Source organism: Scyliorhinus torazame, chromosome 10 (genome assembly GCF_047496885.1).
Source record: "Scyliorhinus torazame isolate Kashiwa2021f chromosome 10, sScyTor2.1, whole genome shotgun sequence".
Lineage (NCBI taxonomy): Eukaryota > Metazoa > Chordata > Chondrichthyes > Carcharhiniformes > Scyliorhinidae > Scyliorhinus > Scyliorhinus torazame.
Window position 1 is genome coordinate 88,233,738 of NC_092716.1, and position 22,205 is coordinate 88,255,942.

General features: G+C 48.8%; 1 protein-coding gene across 6 annotated transcripts in view; it reads right to left on the minus strand.

Moving 5' to 3' along the window:
• Positions 1 to 22,205, minus strand: part of fhod1 (formin homology 2 domain containing 1) — a 591,964-nt gene that overhangs the window by 13,192 nt on the left and 556,567 nt on the right. For all 6 annotated transcript variants that reach the window (XM_072518387.1, XM_072518386.1, XM_072518390.1 and 3 more), the window contains 3 exons: positions 21,965 to 22,157; positions 1,842 to 1,995; positions 711 to 887 (listed from right to left, as the gene is read on the minus strand). In XM_072518387.1, coding sequence (XP_072374488.1) covers positions 711 to 887; positions 1,842 to 1,995; positions 21,965 to 22,157 — 524 coding nt within the window. The remainder of the gene's footprint in view (positions 1 to 710; positions 888 to 1,841; positions 1,996 to 21,964; positions 22,158 to 22,205) is intronic.

Here is a 22,205-nt window from a genome sequence, read left to right on the forward strand (position 1 = left end):
ATACCATTCGGAAACAATGGTATAAGAGTAGGTTTGTTTCATTTTTCTAATCTGACAAAGTTTTGAAGAAACAGAACGGCACGGTATCACAGTGGTTAGCACTGCTGCCTCACAGGTATTTCGATTCCAACCTTGGATTAATGTCTGTGTGGCGTTTACATATTCTCCCTGTGCCTGCATGGGTTACCTTAGGGTGCTCCCGTTTCCTCCCACAGTACAAAGATGTGCAAGTTAGGTGGATTGGCCATGCTAAATTGCCCCTTGCTGTTGAAAGGTTAGGTAGGTTTGCGGGGATAAGGCGGGGGAGTGGGCTTAGGTAGGATGCTCTTTCAGAGGGTCAGTACAGACCCAATGGGCCGATTGGCCACCTTCTACACTGTAAGGATTCTATGATTCTATTTTTTAAAAATAAATTTAGAATATCCAATTCATCTTTCCAATTAAGGGGCAATTTAGCGTGGCCAATCCACCTACCATGCACATCTTTTGGGTTATGGGGGCGAAACCCACACAAACAAGGGGAGAATGTGCAAAGTCCACATGGACAGTGACCCAGAGCCGGGATCGAAACTGGTACCTCGGCGCCATGAGGCAACCGTGCTAACCACTTGCGCCACCATACTGCCCCGGATTCTATGATTCTATAATCACTCCTCTCATAGCGCCCATCCACCACTACAGCTCCAATCGTTAGAGATAAAGATACTTACAAGATTTCCTATTTGCTCTTGATCTCTTGCGTTCCTTAGGGGTAGATGGCCTCTGGTTGGGATTCTGTGTGACTGATTTTACCAGGCGGTCCATGATTTCATCAGTTGCATCATCGGCTGGACTTGCTGCTTCATCCTTTGTAACGGAAGGATTTGGTGGACTAACTCTTCCAATAGCTGCAAAAACGAAAGAGGGAAAAACAAACATTAGTGACAACAGACACTGCACTGTAAATGCAGATTTTTGGAGCATAGTGTGATCAAGGAGATGGCAAAAGTACATTCTTGCTAATCTACTGTGTTTGTATTGTTATGTATTGTATTTGCATCAAATATGTTTAAACTGGTTCACCTGTTGTATCCAATAAACACCAAAACGAGATTCTCATCCCTCTAAAATATTAGTAATAAAGATTATTACGCCTCCCGCATGGTTCTGTTGGGAAGTAACGTGTCCAATATTGAGTTGACTGAAAATAAGGTGGTTCTATTCTCATGCTTAGTCTGTTTGGAATTAGCAAATCTCAGCCATGGTGGTAGTAGGCAGCCACTGTTGGCCTCAGGGCCCCTGTGCTAGGGGAAATTAAAATCAACCCAGCTTCTGGCCCCCAATCACTGTCCACGAATCCCTGTTAGCAAAGTACATCTTGTCCCAATGTCAGATGTCAAATAGCCAGCCCAAACTCTCCATCTTGATTCTAAAATGAAAAGTCTCCAATTACACATGACTCTGGAGGGTGACCGTGTCTATGGTCCTCAGCAAAGACCGGTGCTATCAGGTGAGAAAGATGGGAGTTAAAAGTTTGAGGAAAATTCGACAGTTGCTTCAGTGCCTAGTGTGGGTCTGACCGCTACAGCTGTGAATCCCATCCGGTTTTAAACTTTCTTAAAATAACCCAATAAGATGCAATGGAACAGTGCTAAACCCTGAAGTAAACTCCACGAATGTTGCCTCAGGATAGAAAACCAGGGAGAATTTCACCTATATTCACACTGTAAATTGGTGAGCCTACTTGTGCTGGATTTACACAGTCCACGACAGGGAGAATGCTAAAATACTCTGCCTGAGTGCACTGAAAAACGCAACATGGACTATCTCACTCCCAATGAAAGGTGAGAAATAAAGCTCACATCTGTTGCCTCTACTCCTTCGAGTCTGTGGCTCTGGTACAGTCAAAATATTTTTCATGTTCTCGTGCTCCTCATCTGCTGGCAGGTGGCGATCTGGCATTTCAACAGTTGGGCTGCTCTCAGTACCACCAGCTGCCGTAGAGAACTTTGCTGTCTGCAATTATTGGCAAAGAAAAAAAGGCTTTGTTAGACATTGGCGCATAGTTAGGGTGGCAGTGGCTCAGTCGTATTGTCACTGGACTAGTAATCCAGAGCCCCAGGGTAAGCTCTGGGGACCGGGGTTCGGAACCCAACATGGCAGATGGTGCAACTTGAATTCAATAGAAATCTGGAATCTAAAGTTTAATTACCATGAAACGATTGTCGATTGTCGTAAAAAACCATCTAATTCACTAATGTCTGGTCTGGTCTACATGTGACTCCAGACCCATAGTAATGCAGTTGACGCTTAAAATGCCTTCTGAAATACACTCAATTCAAGGGCAATTAGGGCCGGGTAATAAATGCTGGCCCAGCCAGTGATACCCGCATCTCCTGATCGAATAAATAAGTTAACTTGTTTAGTTTCAACATAAACGAGGCAAGTATTTTACGCAGAGGGTAGTGGGTGCCTGGAACTCGCTACCGGAGGAGGTAGTGGAAGCAGGGACGATAGGGACATTTAAGGGGCATCTTGACAAATATAGGAATAGGATGGGAATAGAAGGATACGGACCCAGGAAGTGTAGAAGATTGTAGTTTAGTCGGGCAGTATGGTCGGCACGGGCTTGGAGGGCCGAAGGGCCTGTTCCTGTGCTGTACATTTCTTTGTTCTTTGTTCTTTGTATAAAATAGATTTGTTCATCATCAAGGTGAAAATACTTTGGTCTCTTCTTGACCAACAAAATGACAATATAGGGATGGCAAATAATATATACTTTTCCCATAAATTAGAAATATTTGAGGCTTGGAGACTCCATGGCCGTAAGTGGATGTAATGTACAATGTTACTTGACTCTTCATTGATAGATGATTCTTACAAAGAGTTTTAAGTTTGAATAGTATATGAATATACATACTTCTTTGTTGCTTGTTTTAGTATGATTCCGCATTGCTTTTAGAGGGAAATAGCTGGCACTCAGCATGTTCAAACAATGCAAACCAGTAACAGGCATAGCCAATATATGTAGCTGAAACAGTAGACTACAAGTCAAAAGGAGATTGTGATCAAACCACAGTACTCTGGTCAGATTGCTGTCCCTGTTCTGATCGCCAAGTCACAAGGGAAAGACTCGCGTCTTGGAGACAGTGGAGAGAAGGCTGATAATATGCCAAAAGAACCCTCGGCTCTTTGGCCTTAAAAGGAGGCATAATGCAGTAATCTTGGAGTTATTTTTAAGATGGTTAATGGTATGGAAAAGATAATGGGAACCAATATTGCAAGATTTGGGCAAGTGAACATAAGTTCAAACCAACAAAAGGAAATTTAACATTTTCAAACACCCATATACATACCCACACACACACTCTTCAGCTCCCCCACAGTGGTGGAGGTAAAAACATCATCATTCTTCAGAGCAAAATGCAATGGGGATACAGGGGGGTCTTTCTCGAAGGACTTGCTAAGACAGTCCAAATGGCCTCCCTCATTCACAAATACTTTGTGACCCCTGAAAATCAAAATCTAATCTCCACTGGGATTTTCCTTCATCACACAATCAAAGTCCACACGTCATATTTTAATTCACTGGTCTGTTTAAATTATTTTTTAGCGACATGTATTTGCCTTTGTTGCCTCCGTCTCCAGCCCTTGAGCCTGCCTGTCTGCCCTGCGACACCCTGCTCTCCAGGTGCTGGGTGTTCCCTGGGTGCCGCCGTTCGTTGCTGCTGGAGTCTGTGCTCCTTCAGCACTGTAAGTAGCAGAATTGCCAGCTCCACTGGCACAATACCGATTTCAATTGGTAAACTGCAAAGGATGAGAAAAAGAGAGACATCGCAACTGCTTAACTTCAGTACCTTCCCATACCCATTGTTCTCATCGTCCTGGAAGCAGCCAGTTCTGCACCTTATCCGACAGCTACCACTCACTCACATCTCAGGTGCGCTTCCATCTCCATTGCTTGATCAGCCCAAACAATGCCCCCGCCCCTTCAGAGTCGCCTCTGGCCTTCCATCTGGTTGTCCGCTTCCTTAACCTCTACATCACTGGGGACTCTGACTGGAGGTTTCAATACTTGCCCATCCCTCAGGGCCAGGGTCAACTGGATGGTCCTGTCCACCTTGAGGGCTCCTGGATCCTCAGTGGCCGGCGCTGGGGTCTGTCACTTATGCAGACAGAGCCCTCTCGATCCCGTGCATCCAAGCGTTTACCCTTGAACGATGAGGCAAAAACCCCTCTTCCTGATTTTGTAAACATGAGCAGCTGACGTTGTTAAGGGTTAACTCATGAGGGCCAATTAGTTTGACGGGCATGAGTCTCAGGAATGTTAGAGAGCACAATGACTTGCTGCATTAGGGATAGGCAAGGTTCATACGCAACTTTCTTACTCAGGCTGCATCATCCGAAGGTTTCAGCATTGTCAAGCCTTTACACTTAAGACTCCTGGACAGCCACCCCATTTATTTCTATCCCAGAGGCCCCTGATCCCCTCCCAAGCCCCACCTCACTCCTCCAGCACCCCCTCCCCATGGTGGAGCTGTGCAGCGGGCTCTGTCCCCTTGGACTTCCTGGTGTTAGGTGGAGAGCGGTGCTCACCTCCTTCCTCCCTCTTGGATATTATTGTGCCTGGTTTCCGTTTTTAAGAACCAATAGTAATTCATGCCCATGTGACATCACCCCTGTTGGTTAGGAAGATTTGATTTTAACCTCGCCAAGTACATTATAATGCATTCAAACAGGTGCAAATCAGTTTGTACCCTGGCCTGGTGTGAACCTGACCACGTCTCCGGCGAGGGCCTGGGAACATCGCGTTGGAAATCTTGCTGGCGCAAATCCCATTTTTGGCTTCTCGTGATATTTTGCCGCCATGACAGGACTTGCGCTTGAAGCTAACAGGCACGTTAAATCCCGACCACACTCAATGTTCCACTTCGAATGGCCCCATAACCATCGGAGTGGACCGTGCATCACCCCCCCCACCCCCCGGCCTATCATCCACAGACCCTGCAAACAGAGGGCCATTGGTCAGGCAATCAGTTCTACAATGTGGTAGCCCTTTTTCTGAATTGTGCTTCTTGCAGATATGCAACCCCATTTGGTCCCTGATACATGTTCCCTCAGGTTGGACGAGCCAAACATATTTTCTGTGTATCTAATGTTTTGCAAGCATTTGCATTCCTGATATGTAATTAACCAAAGGTTAAATGTGCAGTGGCAAATGTATTTGAAATAACTGAAACAGATCAAAAGGTAAAAGCAGTTCAAATATAATCTTGTATTGAACTCAGCACAGCCATTTGATCTTTTAAAACAAACAAACAAACAAGAACTCTCTTTTAGGTCAAACTGACCTCACCAGAATAACTCAGCCTAGAGCCAATGTTAAAACAGAGTCGGACATTTTGCTATTTGGTGTCTAATTTAAAAAGTAATCAGACATGGCACATGTTCCTGTTTTATATCCTGAAGTCCCTCTAGTGCAGCAGGAAAAGTTCAAATACTGTGCTTGTCACCCTGACCTACACACTCATCGGAGACCTCATAGTCCTTGTTGAAATGTTTCTGGGTACAAAATATAAATTGTTTGAATGCCAAACTCAATTCAAATTACACAACTAAGCTGAAATTTACAATTAATTTTGAGGAAAAAAAACAACTGGAAGGAAAAGTGGAAACATTGGGCAGCACGGTAGCATTATGGATAGCACAATTGCTTCACAGCTCCAGGGTCCCAGGTTCGATTCCGGCTTGGGTCACTGTCTGTGCGGAGTCTGCACATTCTCCCAGTGTGTGCGTGGGTTTCCTCCGGGTGCTCCGGTTTCCTCCCACAGTCCAAAGATGTGCAGGTTAGGTGGATTGGCCAGGCTAAATTGCCCTTAGTGTCCAAAATTGCCCTTAGTGTTGGGTGGAGTTACTGGGTTATGGGGATAGGGTGTGGAGGTGTTGACCGTGGGTAGGGTGCTCTTTCCAAGAGCCGGTGCAGACTCGATGGGGCGAATGGCCTCCTTCTGCACTGTAAATTCTATGATAATCTATGATAATCCGAGCCAGATGAAGAGTTAAGTTTGGGGAGAGTTGATTAGCCAAACCATGAGATGAGCGCTCCAAAGGTGTCAGCCTGCTCCACATCAATTGCAGGGGAAAAACACACAAGGAATTACATAACCAAATCACTGGTCTCTCTGGGCATTGGCCTAGTGCGGCGTAATACAGTGTTATTGGTCCACTTAAAGAGGCCCCACGGATTGAAGTCATAAATGAAGGCTCGCTAACTGATTCGCCAGTACCGCGCTCGTAAGGTCGCGCATCACTTAAACATCTCCTGCACAGCCAACCCGCCTTGCAGCTATGGCGCCAAGATGACCGGCCCCAGGATTTGGAGACAGAGACCTGGGCAGGCTCGCAAAGGTGGTCAAGACCAGGAGAGATGTCCTGTTCCCCCGAGGGTCCTGGAGGGTGAGCCACAGGGAAGCCAGTGCCACCTGGAATGAAGTGACAGTGGCCGTCAGCTCAGGCAGCATGACCAGGAGAACAGGCCTCCAGTGCCACAAGAAGGTCAATGACCACCACCGGGCTGCACGTGTGAATTGGCACTGCCCCCCCCCCCCAAAGAAAACCTTCCCATCCCCATGTGAACCACTCATCCAGCCCATCCTCCCCCCACCCCCCAACCCTTCCTCCCCACACACCCCCTCCACCACCACGGTGAACCACACGTGCGGCTAACGATGCCCGCTTTGTGTCCCCGCAGGAAATATTGTCCTAGAACTATCGAGAGAGAGCCCAGACTGGTGGCGACCTACCGGCCATCAGAATCCTCACCACCTTCGAGGAACGGGCCCTAGAGATTCTGTGGGTGGTCGAGCACCGAATGGTCACCAACGCGTTTGTCAGCACAAGCCGCAGATGTGGGGCCCTACCCAGATGGACTGTCAAACGCGAGTTGTTAACGCCATTCAGAATTATCAATTCCTCCCACTGATCACGTGTCATTCCCCCGTGGGTCCTCCAGCTGACGCCGCCAGCCCATCTGGGGGGTTCCCCGCCTCCCTGCCTCCCATGAGACTTCCTCGGAGGAGAGCTCCGAGGATGCCACCATCAGTGATGTCATCCTCACCCTCCACCAGCGCAGAGACGCACACCTCAGTGGGAATCATTTGTCAGTCTTCTGGGGTACATTCTGGTGAGCACCACACACTTGCAGATGCACATCAGGTGGAGGCAGAAACTCCCAGGTGAGAATGTAGTCAGAGGTCTTCTGGATCCCAGGATCCAGCTGCGCCCCAGTCAGATGCTGAGCCTCTGGGACAGGTTTACCCAGAGCCAATGCATACCTTAGGATGCAGTCGTGATATTCAGAGGGAGATGTCAACGATACTACGGCAGGTCCTAAGTCGATTGGAGGAGTCCCAGAGGCTACAAGCAGAGGAGATGGCACTGACAATGCAGGACACCGAGGCCAACACACCTAAGGTGGTGACTGCAGTGGAGAGACTGGTGCATGACATTGGCACCATGACTGGAGGCGTCCAAGGTGTGGCTCAGTCGGTGACAGCCATGGCTGAGGGCCTCGGTAGACTTTCCGACCCGCTAGCATAGGGTTTTTCAAACTCAGGATTTCGACCCGCAGGTGGGTCATGGGCAGGTGTCAGGAGGGTCACGACGCGATCAATCGTGACAGTCCCAATCGCGGGAGAAGCGTCCAAGAACTGCAACCAGTTTTTAGGATGAGAATGGTGCCCACGTCCAGCATTTTGTCTTGCTCCTTCTGATTGACACCCACATTATCCAATGGGTGATTAGCTTTCGTAATGTCATATCCGTCGTCTAACTGTTCCGCTGACCAATAGGAGGAGGCGGGGGCGGTGAAGGACACGGAGAGCGACCGAGTGAAGTTTGTGTGAGGGGTGAGAATGGCGGATCACGATACTGGGTGTTCACTGGCTTCCACAAGTACTTCAATGCCTACACCATCACAGGGAATGTTTGAATGTTTGAAATCTCTGCAATCGTGTCACTATAATGGTGTATTATAAGTTATCAGCCTTCACAAATAAAACTCATGGGACACCATGTGCTGGTTAAACAGAAAGGAGAATGCTGTTCACATGCATGCCCCCTCAGGCAGATCCGGCAGTGCATAGGCCCGGTGCCCAGCGTGGCAGACTGCCACCTCCTGACATCAGCGCGCTGTCCCAGTACCGTCTCCTCCTGACGTCAGCACGCTGTACCAGGACCGTCTCCACCGGACGTCAGTGCACTGTCCCAGTACCGTCTCCTCCTGACGTTAGCACGCTGTCCCAGTACCGTCTCCACTTGACGTCAGCACGCTGTCCCAGTACCATCTCCTCCTGACGTCACCATGTTGTCCCAGGACCAAATTTCTTTTTAAAAACGGCAGTCTTCGCAGCAGAAGTGGTGAGAGTGAGCAGGTCACGCGCCCGGCATGTACACTGACATTACGCGATCCGTGTCTTGGCCGCGAAATTATGGGGTAGAGATTCCTCCATTTTGTAGCTGCCAGCAAGCAAGCAACAGGAATATGGTGAAGAACTGAAGATGGATCAGTTTGTAATAAGGAAGAAAGGGCCAGAGACACAAACTGGCCAGGATCTCACAACTGAATGAGCTTGAGAGAGCTTCGCAGGAGAGTCCACGGCAGGACAAAGCAGTGTTGGTGAGTGCTCCAGGGCCTTCGATGAACAACCCATTAAGAAGCTGAAATCAGAAACAAAGCAGTTTGAAGATCTTGAGGTATGGCTTTATTAATTGTGCCAAAGCAAATCAGGATTCAAAGCCCATGTGCGTTGTGCACAGGGAGGTACTGGCAAATGAAAGATTAAACCCTCAATACTTCAGAAGCATTTAAAGACAAAGCATGGTGAGTTTGAGGACAAACCTCTTGGCTTTTTTTCAAAGGATTCAGTGAGAACTTAAATTATCAGCTGAAGCCCTTAGCAGAAATGTAACGTTGAAAGACAAAGTAAGTGAGATCATGAGGACGAAGCAGGCTCACCTGTCGCATTAAAGGTAAACAAAAATGGTGGGTCACGAAGGCCGGCCGGCTTGGGTTGCAAAGGTTGGCTGGCCGGCGTGTGTCTCGAAGGATGGCCGGTTGGTTAAAATGGGTCCCAGGCAAAAAAGTTTGAAAAACACTGCGCTAGGGGACATGACCCAGTTCCAGGTGGAGTTCCAGGCGAACCTTGTTGAGGCGTTGCGAGACATATCCCGGTCTCAGATGGGAATGGCCAAGGTGCTGTGGAGCTTGTCCCAGTCGCAGGTGGACATTGCCGAGACGCTGCAGAGCGTGGCCCGGTCACTGGGGAATGTGTCCCAGTCGCTGACAAGCATCGCCGAGGGAGTCGACCCCACGGTGCAGACATTGGGAGCCACCAGGGCTGGCAGGGCCAGATGACGTAGGGGCAGCCGGGGCACAATCCAGCTGCCCCTCCATTCCGAGGTGAACCCCAGGACGCACGGGCACTGACCGGAGTGCTGGGTGACAACCTGGATCCATCCTATGGACTGGCAACGGTAGCCACCAGCTCCCCCCGGGTTTCACCCCTCTGACGATGCTGCGAGATTGCAGCACATGGGACAGGGTGGCATGGCTGTGCATGTGCCGCTGGCAAGTGCGCTGGGCCGTCCGGCCCGAGAGACCCTAGAGGATGACCGCCAGGTGCATCAAAGGCTACGGGGCGTGGTAAGCAGCTGCCTGCCTCCACCCACCTCCGATGTGCAGCCTGGGGATACACCAAGACACAATGGTAGAGCACGGAAGGCCAAGCATGTCGAGGATCACTGAGAGGGCACTGGGTGGAGGAGGGGGAGGGGGAGGGGGCTGGGAGCTGGCAGGAGTAGTTAGTGGATAAGGAGGGGGGTGGGTGGGGAGAGTGAGGCAGTGATGTACACTTGTCTGAGACAAATTAATAAACTGCCATCGCAACCAGTATGTCACCTCTGGCTCTTTGTTCCGCAATGCTGGCCAACCACCAATCCCATGCCCCATCCCCCCAGACATAGGGTCTTGGTTTCCCTCCCATTCACTCACCCCACCCGACACGCCCTGCTCACGCACACCCGGCCACAGTGGAGAGGGGACTCTGATCACCGAACCACACACCCTGCACCCCAGACACCCGAACAGAGCATTGCCATACCCCAGCCGCGGACATGTGCCCGGGGCTGGGACCCATCTCCTGGGTGTTCGGAGGTTGGCTGCTGCGTCTGTGGTGCTGCCTCACACAGTATTCAAGCACAGTGCCCATGCGTCAAGGTTAGATTGAGATGCTAGGCAATGAGCCCAATATGCTACATGGCGCCCCCACACCCAAGGGGATCCACTTGGGATGTGTGAAGTGCTCACTTAACCATGACTGTCAATTCTCTATTAGCAATGGCCTTCAGTCGCATGGCCAGATGCCTCCGCAGTCTCTGGGAGTTATAGGTGGTCGGTGAGGCAGACAGGCAGGGACTAGGGTTGCCACCAGAATGGGTACACACAAACCAGGGCATGGTTGCACCCCACCTTCCCCCCCCCCCCCCCCCAAGCCCAGATACCCCCAACCTCCATGGCGGTCTACCCCAACCGGGGCTGCACCCCCTCTGTGGCGCCCTCCCCACCCCCCTCCGAGCACAGGGACAGCAAGCCCAGTGTTCCCGGGCTCATTGCCTGTGAGCGAATATGGCTACTCACAACCTAGGGTCCCCGCAGCAGCCCTTCCACCAGGTTTTCGTGTTTAAAAAGGAGTTTGAATCGGCGCCAGCGTGACCACTTGCTGGAGAGGCCGCTGGATTACAGGAGGCCGTTGGATATGGGATGGCTCCTGTTAATTGTACGGAAATAGGGCTCAAGTGGTGATTATTGTTTTCTCGCTACGCTATGGCGAGATCCCAATTTCGCCGAGGGGAGCGGGCTGGTTGCATTGCAAATAATTTGGCGCTGGCATGTTCTCGTTTCCGGTCTCTCCCGATATTCACCGGCCTTGTTGCACTCTCGCTCGAGTGCAACAAGGCCATTGAATCACGTCCTCTATCTGATTGCTTTAGTTTTTAACCAATCATGGTTTGTTAAGTACTTTATTCTCTGGATTGTAATGCTCCCACAAAAAAATTAAGGTGACCTCTAATCAACTGTATATTTGTAATTGAAGGGGTTTGCCAAACAGTGATGTATTGTTCCTTGAGATTTGTTACGGGATTTGTGCACGTTCCTCACATGCAATTGCACTAGAATTGGATAGATACCGAGTGCCTAGAGATAGGAAATATTTTAACAGTTTGATAATTTGTAAGTGCAGATGGATAATGCTTACACAAAATGGAGTCGATAAAGTGTTGCTCAAGCAAGTAATTTTGAGCTAGTTTGACAGAGCAGTGTTATATCCAATCTTATGCGTGGATGACTGCAGTATTAATTCAGAAAAAGAAAACACAGCTAATTCAGGGATACAACAACATTTTCAAAGTTATTTTTACTCCATACTTTAGTAAAGTAGAAGCATGTCTCCAGCTTTAGTTCACCCTTCTTTTCCCAATAAGTCTAAGTTGAGGAGTTATTTTGTGGACCGGGAGATGGAAAGATCCACAAATTGAGAAGCCTAAATGAATGACCAAAGTTCCGGCTATTGATTGTTAATTTCAATGCTAACTCATTTAAAATGAATGAGTTCGTGTTGATCACAAGGTAGTGACGAGGCAATGTCTAACTTGACTTTTAACAGCCTGTCGATTATTGAAGTCAGGAAGGTTGCGGGAGGTAAGGAGGTGAATATTTACAGGTTCTGGGAAAGAATATTTTACTGTTCTTGATTGCAACTGAGGATACAGAAGATGGAGGACAGTACCTGTGAAAATCTGGAGAGACAAGTGAAGAAAGCTCAAAGAACTACTGAATGATATTTTTTTTAAAAAGAGAGCCTAGAAAGGTTGCGGTGGAGGGAGGGCAGATTCTGAGTTATCTAATGACCAACCCTCTCGTTTCCCAACCCAGAGGATGGGAGAGGCGTTGGAAGGAATAATCACGTACTAGAGAATGTACCACTTACAAAAACATTTCTAAGTTATTACATGGAAAAATAAATTAGCGTGAAAAATTACATTCCAATTTGCTGGAGTTAGTGAGTAATGGATATATGTGTGATGAGGTCAAAAATTTGACCATGTGAGGTCGAAGGACTACCTTGAGGCGAGTCAAAGGTCATGATTCAGGAGCAGCAACGGCCATTTTCCAGCTCATAATACAAGAAACTGCTTCCATTGCTCTCCAGAGCATACAGGAACAGCTTTCAGCAGTTACTACTGCTTATGCAACTTCTGAATGATATAGCAGTGGTCGCCATAGTATTTCAGTCACTTGCTGAAATTAAGCATGATGAGGGTTTTTCCAGTCCTTGATACTGGCAGCTGTATCAACTCAACAGATTTTAGAAAACACAAAAAAGATTTCACCGAAAATTTGTTAACTGAAGTGGGTTTAAAAAGTAAGCATAATAAATAATTATTAGCACATCCACTACTTTAATTAGATGACCATACCGATAGCCTTAATGCATTCAACTGTTAATGCATTCAACTGGGATGTAATTGCAATGCAATTTACGTGACTTCCTTCACAAATTAATCTTAACTTCTGTGGAAGACTTGGCACTGAGAGTGGACACTTATCTCAAACTAATTTGCTCTGATCTTTTATGTTTGTGTTACAAAATAATGGGTGGACCTCGTTCATGTTGCTTTGGTTTCCAGTTGTTTTGTCTCAGTTCCCTCGAATCCTCCTTGGTGCTATTCCAAGTAATATTTCAGACATCACCGCGGTCCTATACCTAAACCAACATTGGCACATAGAGAGTTCAGAGGTTCAATTTTGATGGTGTCTAGGGAGAAAGGAAGCTTGGACTCCAGTCATGACATTGCCAGCAAGGCTCGAATCGCAGAATTTGTAATTATTACATGTTCCTATGGCACTAACTTGCCTTTTACTGAATTTTCATTTTACCAAGACATTATAATCTGATAAGGTAACCCTGGCCTCTTGAATATATACTCAAACCCTCAAGAGAGGAAATACAAGCCCATAATTCACCACTTAGAAGATCACTTTGATCTACAGTGCCAAGCTACTATGTAGACCTCTGCTGTGCACATCCAGAATGTCAGTGGTACTTGGGGACTTTCCGAGCTGACCTCATACAGACCATGAGGCCAATGGCCTTAGAAACATAACACTTGCACAGGTCAGCCTCCCGCATTGCACATTCATTCCTTTCAAATGCTGTTTGATTACAAACTTTCCAAGAACTCATCAAGTGTGTCCACTACAGTGATTCAATTAATTACAGTTAGTGATAGCTGAACTGACTTTCCAAAATGGAAAAAGGTTCCTCAGATGGTAAAGTCGATGCTAATATTTTCCATTTGAATCACAGTAGATTGCACAACATATCACAATATCTCTTTATTCCCAACCTAGCTGGGCTACAATACAGACCATATTAAAAAAAACTCAAAAGAAAAATTCATGCAATTTATTACAAAATGATTTTACATTTCGAAACCCAGAGTTTGTACATCTATATTGCATGACCTCTTGGACTTGGGCCTTCAACCTACCTGACAATACCTTGCAGAGATTCTTCCAGTATGTTTAGGTTTACCGTCTCAAGGATGAGCCTTGAAACATCCAGGGCTAGAAGAATTTCAACAAGGTTCTGAAGAAATAATACAGGAGTTATTTTGAAACAAAACCCACGTTGTCCCGTCACGGGGTTTTCATTGTCATACAGCAAAGCTCACATGCCTTAAATGAGTTTAAAAACCATAAATTGATTACAGCTCAGGAGACAACTGTGGTGATATACATCACTGTAAGTACACAAAGGGTTCATGTACATACACTACGCCTAGCTAGACACTAGAGGGAACACCAGAGACATGACACACAGACAGGCAACCAATAGGTCAGTAAGATAGGACACGACCAATGGGCAGTCACGATACACACAGAGGTGACACTACCACAGGAGGGCATTACACCAACCCATATATAAGGACACAACACACATGATCTTCCTCTTTCCAGTGGAGACACTCAGTGTGTACACAGGGTTGATTTGAAACACATCACTCCCACCACGTGGATTGTAGCAGACTGGTTAGTCAGTCTGAGTAGCTATAGCAGGATTAACAGTAGTGTCGAATCCAAGTAGAAGAATTGTTAATAGTTCAATAAACGTGTTGAAGCTATCTCCAAGTCTGAACCTTCCTTTGTCAGAGTGCACATCAAGGAAGCAGCTTATGCTACGTCAAGAGCATAACAAAAAACCATTCGCTTTGTCCTGTTTATGTTAGCTCTCTGCAAGAGCAACACAGCCAGTCCCACTCACCTTTGACAAAGAGTCATCGGACTCGAAACGTTAGCTCTTTTCTCTCCCTACAGATGCTGCCAGACCTTCTGAGATTTTCCAGCATTTTCTCTTTCTTTCCACTCCCCACCTTTCCCCACAGCCCCCTTTGGCTCTTTTGCCAATCACCTTAAATTGTTCTGGTTGTTTACCCTTCCACCACCAACGGGAACAATTTCTTCCCATCTACTCTGTCTAGACTCCTCATGATTTTGAATAACTCCGTCAAACCGGGCAGCACAGTGGTTAGCACTGCAGCCTCACAGTGGTGAGGACCCAGGTTCAATCCCAGCCCTGGGTCACTGTCCGTGTGGAGTTTGCACATTCTCCCCCTGTCTGCTTGGGTCTCAACCCTACAACCCAAAAATGTGCAGGGTAGGTGAATTGGCCATGCTAAATTGCCCCTTAAATGGAAAAAAATAATTGGGTATTCTAAATTTATAAAATAACGCTGTCAAACGTCCTCTTCTCCAAGGAGACAGTCCTAACTTCTCCAATCTATCAATGTAACTGAAGTTCCTTACCCCCGGAAGAAAATCTTGCAAATCCTTTCTGCACCTTTTCCATTATCCTCACATTCTTTCTAAAGTGTAGTGCCCAGAATTTTGTTTTCATTTTTTAAATTCATTTATGGTATGTGGGCGTCACTGGCTAGGCCAGCATTTATTGCCCATCCCTAGTTGCCCTTCAGAAGGTGGTGGTGAGTTGCCTTCTCAAACCGCTGCAGTCCTTCTGGTGTAGGTACACCCGCTGTTAGGGAGGGAGTTCCAGGATGTTTCCCCAGCGACAGTGAAGGAAGAGCGATATATTTCCAAGTCAGGGTGGTGAGTGACTTGGAGGGGTGGGGTTCCCAGGTCTTGTCCTTCTAGATGGTAGTGGTGGTGGGTTTGAAAGGTGTTGTTTAAGGGACCTTGGTGGGTTACTGCAGTGCATCTTGTAGATGGTACACATGTTTGCGACTGTTCATAGGTGGTGGAGGGTTTGAATATTTGTAGAAGGAGGAGCAATCAAGCGGGCTGCTTTGTCCTGGATGGTGTCAAACTTCTTGAGTGTTGTTGGAGCTGCACTCATCCAGGCAAGTGGAGAGTATTCCATTACACTCCTGACTTGTGCCTTGTAGATGGTGGATAGGCTTTGGAGTTACTCACTGTAGGGCTCCTAGTCTTTGACCTGCCCTGGTAGCCACAGTATTAATGTGGCTAGTCCAGTTAAGTTTCAGATCAATGGTATTCCCAGGATGTTGGTTGTGGGGGATTCAACAATGGTAATGTCATTGAATGTCTAGGGGTGGTGGTTAGATTCTCTCTTGTAGGAGATGGTCATTGACTGGCACATGTGTGGCGCGAATGTAACCTGCCACTTGTCAGCCCAAGCCTGGATATTGTTCAAGTCTTGCTACATTTGGACATGGACTGCTTCATTATCTGAGGAGTCATGAACATTGTGCAGTCATCCGCAAACATCCACACTTCTGACCTTATGATGGAAGGGAGGTAATTGTTGAAGCAGTTGAAGATGGTTGGGCCTAGGACACTACCCCGAGGAACTACCCTGAGTGGTGTCCTGCAGATGAGATGATTGACCTCCAACCACCACAATCATCTTCCTTTGTGCCAGATATGATTCCAACCAGCGGAGAGTTTTCTCCCCGATTCCCATTGATTCCAGTTTAGCTAGGGCTCCTTGATGCCACACTCGGTCAAATACTGCCTTGATGTCAAAGGCAGTGACTTTCACCTTACCTCTGGCATTCAGCTCCTTTGTCCATGTTTGAATCAAGGCTGTAATGAGGTCAGGAGCTGAGTGACCCTGGCGGAACCCAAACTGAGCGTCCATGAGCAGGTTATTGCTGAGTAAGTGCCGCTTGATAGCACTGTTGATGACTCCTTCCATAACTTTGCTGATGATGGAGAGTAGGCTGATAGGGGTAATTGACTGGGTTGGATTTGTCCTGTTTCTTGTGTACAGGACACACCTGGGTAACTTTCTACATTGCCGGATAGATGCCAGTGTTGTAGTTGTACTGGATCAGCTTGGCTGAGCGTGTGGCAAGTTCTGGAGCACAAGTCTTCAGTACTATTGCTGGGATATTGCCAGGGCCCATAGTCTTTGCAGCATGCAATGCTGTCAGCCGTTTCTTGATGTTACGTGGAGTGAATCGTATTGGCTGAAGACTGACATCTGTGATGCTGGGATCCTCCGGAGGAAACCGAGATGGATCATCCACTCGGCACTTCTGGCTGAAGAAAGTTGCGAATGCCTCAGCCTTGTCTTTTCCACATATGATCTGGGCTCCTCCATCATTGAGGATGGGGATATTTGTGGAGCCTCCTCCTCCAGTGAGTTTTTCAATTGTCCACCACCATTCATGGCTTGATGTGGCAGGACTGCAGAGCTTAAGACATGATGCATTGGTTGTGGAATCGCTTAGGTCTGTCTACTACTTGCTGCTTATGCTATTTGGCACACAAGTAGTCCTGTGTTGTAGCTTCACCAGGTCGACACCTAATTTTTTGGTATGCCTGGTGTTGCTCCTGGCATGCTCTCTTGCACTCTTAATTTTTTTTTTAGACAAACGATTTTATTGAGGTATTTTAGGCAGATAGAAAAAGTGATATTGTACAGTACAAAAAAAAGAAGACACAAATTACAAATTAATCATAGTGCAACGGACCTGCCTCACTAACCCCCTATTCTACTCTACTCTACCCTTGCCCCCCCTCCCCCCCGACGCTTACTCCTTTGCGAGGAAGTCAATAAATGGCTGCCACCTTCGGGCGAACCCTAGTAGCGAACATCTCAAGGCAAACTAGACTTTCTCTAGGCCAAGAAAGCTCACCAAGTCCGATAGCCATACCTCAGCCCTCGGGGGCTTTGAGTCCCTCCATGCTAACAGTATTCGTCGCCGGGCTTCCAGGGAAGCAAAGGCCAGAACGTCGGCCTCTCTCTCTTCCTGGACTCCCGGGTCCTCCGAAACCCCAAAGCTCATTACCACCCCAGTTTTCAATACCAGCAGCATGACATCTGCGAATCCCTGCCAATACCCCCTGAGTTTAGGGCACGACCAGAACATGTGTACATGGTTAGCTGGCCCTCCGGCGCATCTCGCACACTTGTCCTCCAGCCCGAAGAATCTGCTCATCCGGGCCACCGTCATGTGGGCTCGGTGCACAACCTTAAACTGGATCCGGCTGAGCCTGGAGCATATTGCGGTCGTGTTTACTCTGCTCAGGGCTTCTGCCCAAATACCGTTCTCCAGCTCCACCCCCTCCAAGCTCCTCCTGCCAATTAAGCTTCAGGTCCTCGGTCTGCGCATCCTCAGCTCCCATTAGTTCCTTGTAGACGTCTGAAACTCTACCCTCTCCCCTAGAAACTACCCTGTCCTGTCTTCCCTTCGGCGGGAGACGTGGGAAGGACGGCACCAGTCTGCGTACAAAATCCCTCACCTGCAAGTATCTAAAGTCGTTCCCTCTCGCCAGCTCAAACTTCTCCTCCAGCACCCTCATGCTCGGAAAGCTCCCTTCCAGGAACAGATTCCCCCATCCTCACAATCCCCGCCCTCCTCCACAGTCGATACCCAGCGTGCATGTTCCCCGGGGCAAATCGGTGGTTGCCGCAGATTGGGGTCCACACCGATGCTCTTACCTCCCCTACATGCCTCCTCCACTGGCCCCAGATCCGAAGAGCCGCCACCACTATCGGGCTGGTGGAGTACCGTGCCGGCGGAAGCGGCAGAGGCGCCGTGACCAGGGCTGCTAAGCTAGTGCCCCTGCACAAAGCAGCCTCCATCCGCTCCCAAACTGACCCCGCACCCACCATCCATTTCTTTATCATCGTTATGTTGGCCGCCCAGTAATAGTTGCTGAAGTTCGGCAACGCCAGCCCCCCTTCTCCTCTGTTCCTTTCAAGCATCACCCTCTTCACCCGCGGGGACTTCCCTGCCCATACAAATCCCAGAATAATTTTATTCAGCCTCTTAAAGAAGGACTGCGGGATAAAGATGGGGAGACACTGAAAAACAAACTTGAACCGCGGGAGAATCGTCATCTTAACAGTCTGCACCCTCCCCGCCAATGACAGCAGGAGCGTATCCCACCTCCGGACCTCCTCCCTCACTCATTCCACCAGTCGGGACAGGTTGAGCTTATGCAACTTGCCCCAGTCCCGTGCCACCTGAATCCCCAAATATCGGAAACTCTCCCCCACCAGCCTGAACGGCAACCCCTTCAGCCTACTCTCCTGCCCCCTCGCCTGAATTACAAACAACTCGCTCTTAGCCATGTTCAGTTTGTATCCGGAGAACCGGCCAAATTCCCTCAGGGTTGCCATAATACTGTCTATCCCCACCATTGGGTCTGATATGTATAACAGCAGATCGTCTACGTATAACGAGACTCTATGTTCCACTACCCCCCTGACCAGCCCTTTCCAGCCCCTAGAAACTCTCAGTGCAATTGCCAGCGGCTCTATGACCAGCGCAAATAGCAGTGGGGAGAGAGGGCAGCCCTGTCTTGTCCCACAGTGCAGTCTATAAAGTAGCTCGATGTCGTCCTGTTCGTCCTTACACTCACCTCCGGGGCCTGATATAATAGCCTAACCCAGTCGATGAACCGCGCCCCGAACCCGAACCTTCCTAGTACCTCCCACAGATAATCCCACTCGACCCGGCCAAAAGCCTTTTCAGCATCCATGGCTACCACTATCTCTACCTCCCTACTCTCCAGGGGCATCATAATCACGTTGAGCAGCCTTCTTATGTTGGCCACCAGCTGCCTTTACAAACCCGGTTTGGTCTCCACAATTACATCCGGTACACAGTCCACAATTCTAGTCGCCACAATCTTGGCCAGTAACTTGGGTCTACGTTGATCAAAGAGATCGGCCTGTATGACTCACAGGCCTCCGGGTCCTTATCCCATTTCAGAATGAGCGAGGTGGTGGCCTGCGACATCGTTGGGGATAAACTCCCTCTGTCTCTTGCCTCGTTAAACACCCTGACCAGCACCGGCCCCACTAACCCGGCAAATTTTTTGTAAAACTCCACCGGATACCCGTCCAGCCCCAAGGCTTTACCCGACTGCATGACCGTCAGGCCCCCCCAATACCCCTTTGATCCTGACCAGGGCCCCCAGTCCGTCCACCAACCCCCTCCCCACTCTTGGGGAGGTCAGTCCGTCAAGGAATTGCCTCATCCCCCCCCGGTCCCCCGACTGGTTCCGAAGTGTACAGCTTCCTATAAAAGTCCCTAAATACCTTGTTCAGCCCTGCTGGATCACCCACTAGATTACCTTCCCCATCCACTTAGGGCAGCACGGTAGCATTGTGGATAGCACAATTGCTTCACAGCTCCAGGGAACCAGGTTCGATTCCCCGCTGGGTCACTGTGCGGAGCCTGCACATCCTCCCCGTGTGTGCATGGGTTTCCTCCGGGTGCTCCGGTTTCCTCCCACAGTCCAAAGATGTGCAGGTTAGGTGGATTGGCCATGATAAATTGCCCTTAGTGTCCAAAATTGCCCTTAGTGTTGGGTGGGGTTACTAGGTTAGAGGGATAGGGTGGAGGTGTTGATCTTGGGTAGGGTGCTCTTTCCAAGAGCCGGTGCAGACTCGATGGGCCGAATGGCCTCCTTCTGCACTGTAAATTCTATGATAATCTATGATAAACTACCCTCCCTATTTCCCTAGCTGCTTCCCTCTTCCTCAGTTGCGCAAGCATTCTACTGGCCTTCTCCCCATGCTCATAAATCAAGCCTTTTATCTTTCTAAGCTGCTCTACAGCCTTGCCTGTAGTCAGCATCCCAAATTCGGCCTGCAGCCTCTGTCGTTTCCTGAGTAACTCTGGCCTTGGGGATTCCGCGTAACTCCTGTCCGTCCGGAGAATTTCCTTAATCAGTCGGTCCGTCTCTGCCCTATCTGTTCTGTCCCTGTACGCCCGGATTGAAATCAGCTCCCCTCTCACCCCTGCCTTCAGTGCCTCCCAGAGCACTGCTGCCGAGACTTCTCCAGTATCGTTCACCTGCAGATAATTCCGCATGCATTTCCTCAGCCTCTCGCATACCGCCTCGTCCGCGAGTAGTCCAACTTCCAGCCTCCATGGTGGGCGCTGAAAGCTGTCCTTACAAAACTGCAGGTCTACTCAGTGCGGAGCATGTTCCGATATGGCAGTTGCCGAATATTCTGCCCCCACCATTCCGGCCAGCAGGTCCCTACTCACAACAAAGTAGTCAATTCGGGAATACACCTTGTGGACATGGGAGTAGTACGAGAACTCCCTCGCCGTCGGCTGGCTAAATCTCCACGGATCTGCTCCCCCCGTTTGCTCCATGAACCCTCTCAGTTCCTTTGCCATCGCTGGCAACCTGCCCGTTCTTGAACATGACCGGTCCAGGCTCGGGTCCTGGACTGTATTAAAGTCCCCGCCCATGATCAACTTACGCGAGTCCAAGTCGGGGATCTTCCCTAGCATCCTCCTAATAAACTCCACATCGTCCCAATTCGGGGCATACACACTGACCAGGACTACTCTCACCCCTTTGAGCTTACCCCTCTCCATAACGAACCTGCCACCCCCATCCACGACTGTGCTCTCCGCCTCAAATTGTCCCCGCCCATGATCAACTTACGCGAGTCCAAGTCGGGGATCTTCCCTAGCATCCTCCTAATAAACTCCACATCGTCCCAATTCGGGGCATACACACTGACCAGGACTACTCTCACCCCTTTGAGCTTACCCCTCTCCATAACGAACCTGCCACCCCCATCCACGACTGTGCTCTCCGCCTCAAATTGTACCCTTTTATTAATCAGGATCGCAACCCCCCTCATCTTAGAATCCATCCCCAAATGAAAGACCTTTCCTTGGCCAGCCCCCCAGCCATGTGTCGCGCTTCCTCTGGCTCGCCCCCTGGCTGGCTCCACCCATGACCTCCTCACTGTTGCCATGCCCAGTTTCCATCCCCGTCAGCAGAACAACTCCCCTCCCCTCCCCCCCCCCCCCCCCCCTAGCAACACCATCCTATCACCTAACGCTTGCTCTAATCTAACTATATGGACACCCCCCACCTTGGCTTCCGTTGACTAGCTTCAGCTAGCCTGGGGCTCCCACCCATTGTTCCCATTCACCCCCGGGGACTTAGGAGGTGAGCCACTTACCACAGAATACCTAACCTCTGGCCTGTACTTATGTGACTGGTCCATTTGAGTTTCTGGTTAATGACAAGACGGTCAGGATGTTGATGGTGGTGCACTCACCAGTCTGATGTTAATGAGGCCCTAAGTCCAATATCAATAGGCATCCAATATATTCGTCCCAGCATGGAGACTGAATTTGTCTCAACTCGACATGCCAGTTTCCAGCATTTACACTACTAAATCCAGTTGTCTTAGCCCAGCGACAAACTGAGACCCATGAATAACTGGGGAGCAAACACCCTGCCATGTGCTAGCATTTTATTCAATGGGTGAAAAATCTAGCCCAACAAATATGCATTTCAGGCAACAATGCGGAGTTATAATAAAATGGCATTCGTTTGCATATGCCTTTGCAATTCTGGAGATAGAAAGTTAATCCTGTTAAACAAACGTACCTCTGTAATCATTTTGCCCCTCGTCTTGTTCCGCTCGCGATATGCTGCCCGTTTCTGTTTCTGCTGCAGGACCCGTTCTCTGGTGGTTCGATATTCCAGTGCAAACTCGCTAATTATTTTACAGAACCTGGTAATCTTCAGCCCGCGGGCAGTGTTAGAAGGATGACCCAGGTACAACAGAAAAGAATGGAACCTGCAAGAAATGATTAAGGGTATTAGTGATTTCTGACAAAATAGCTGA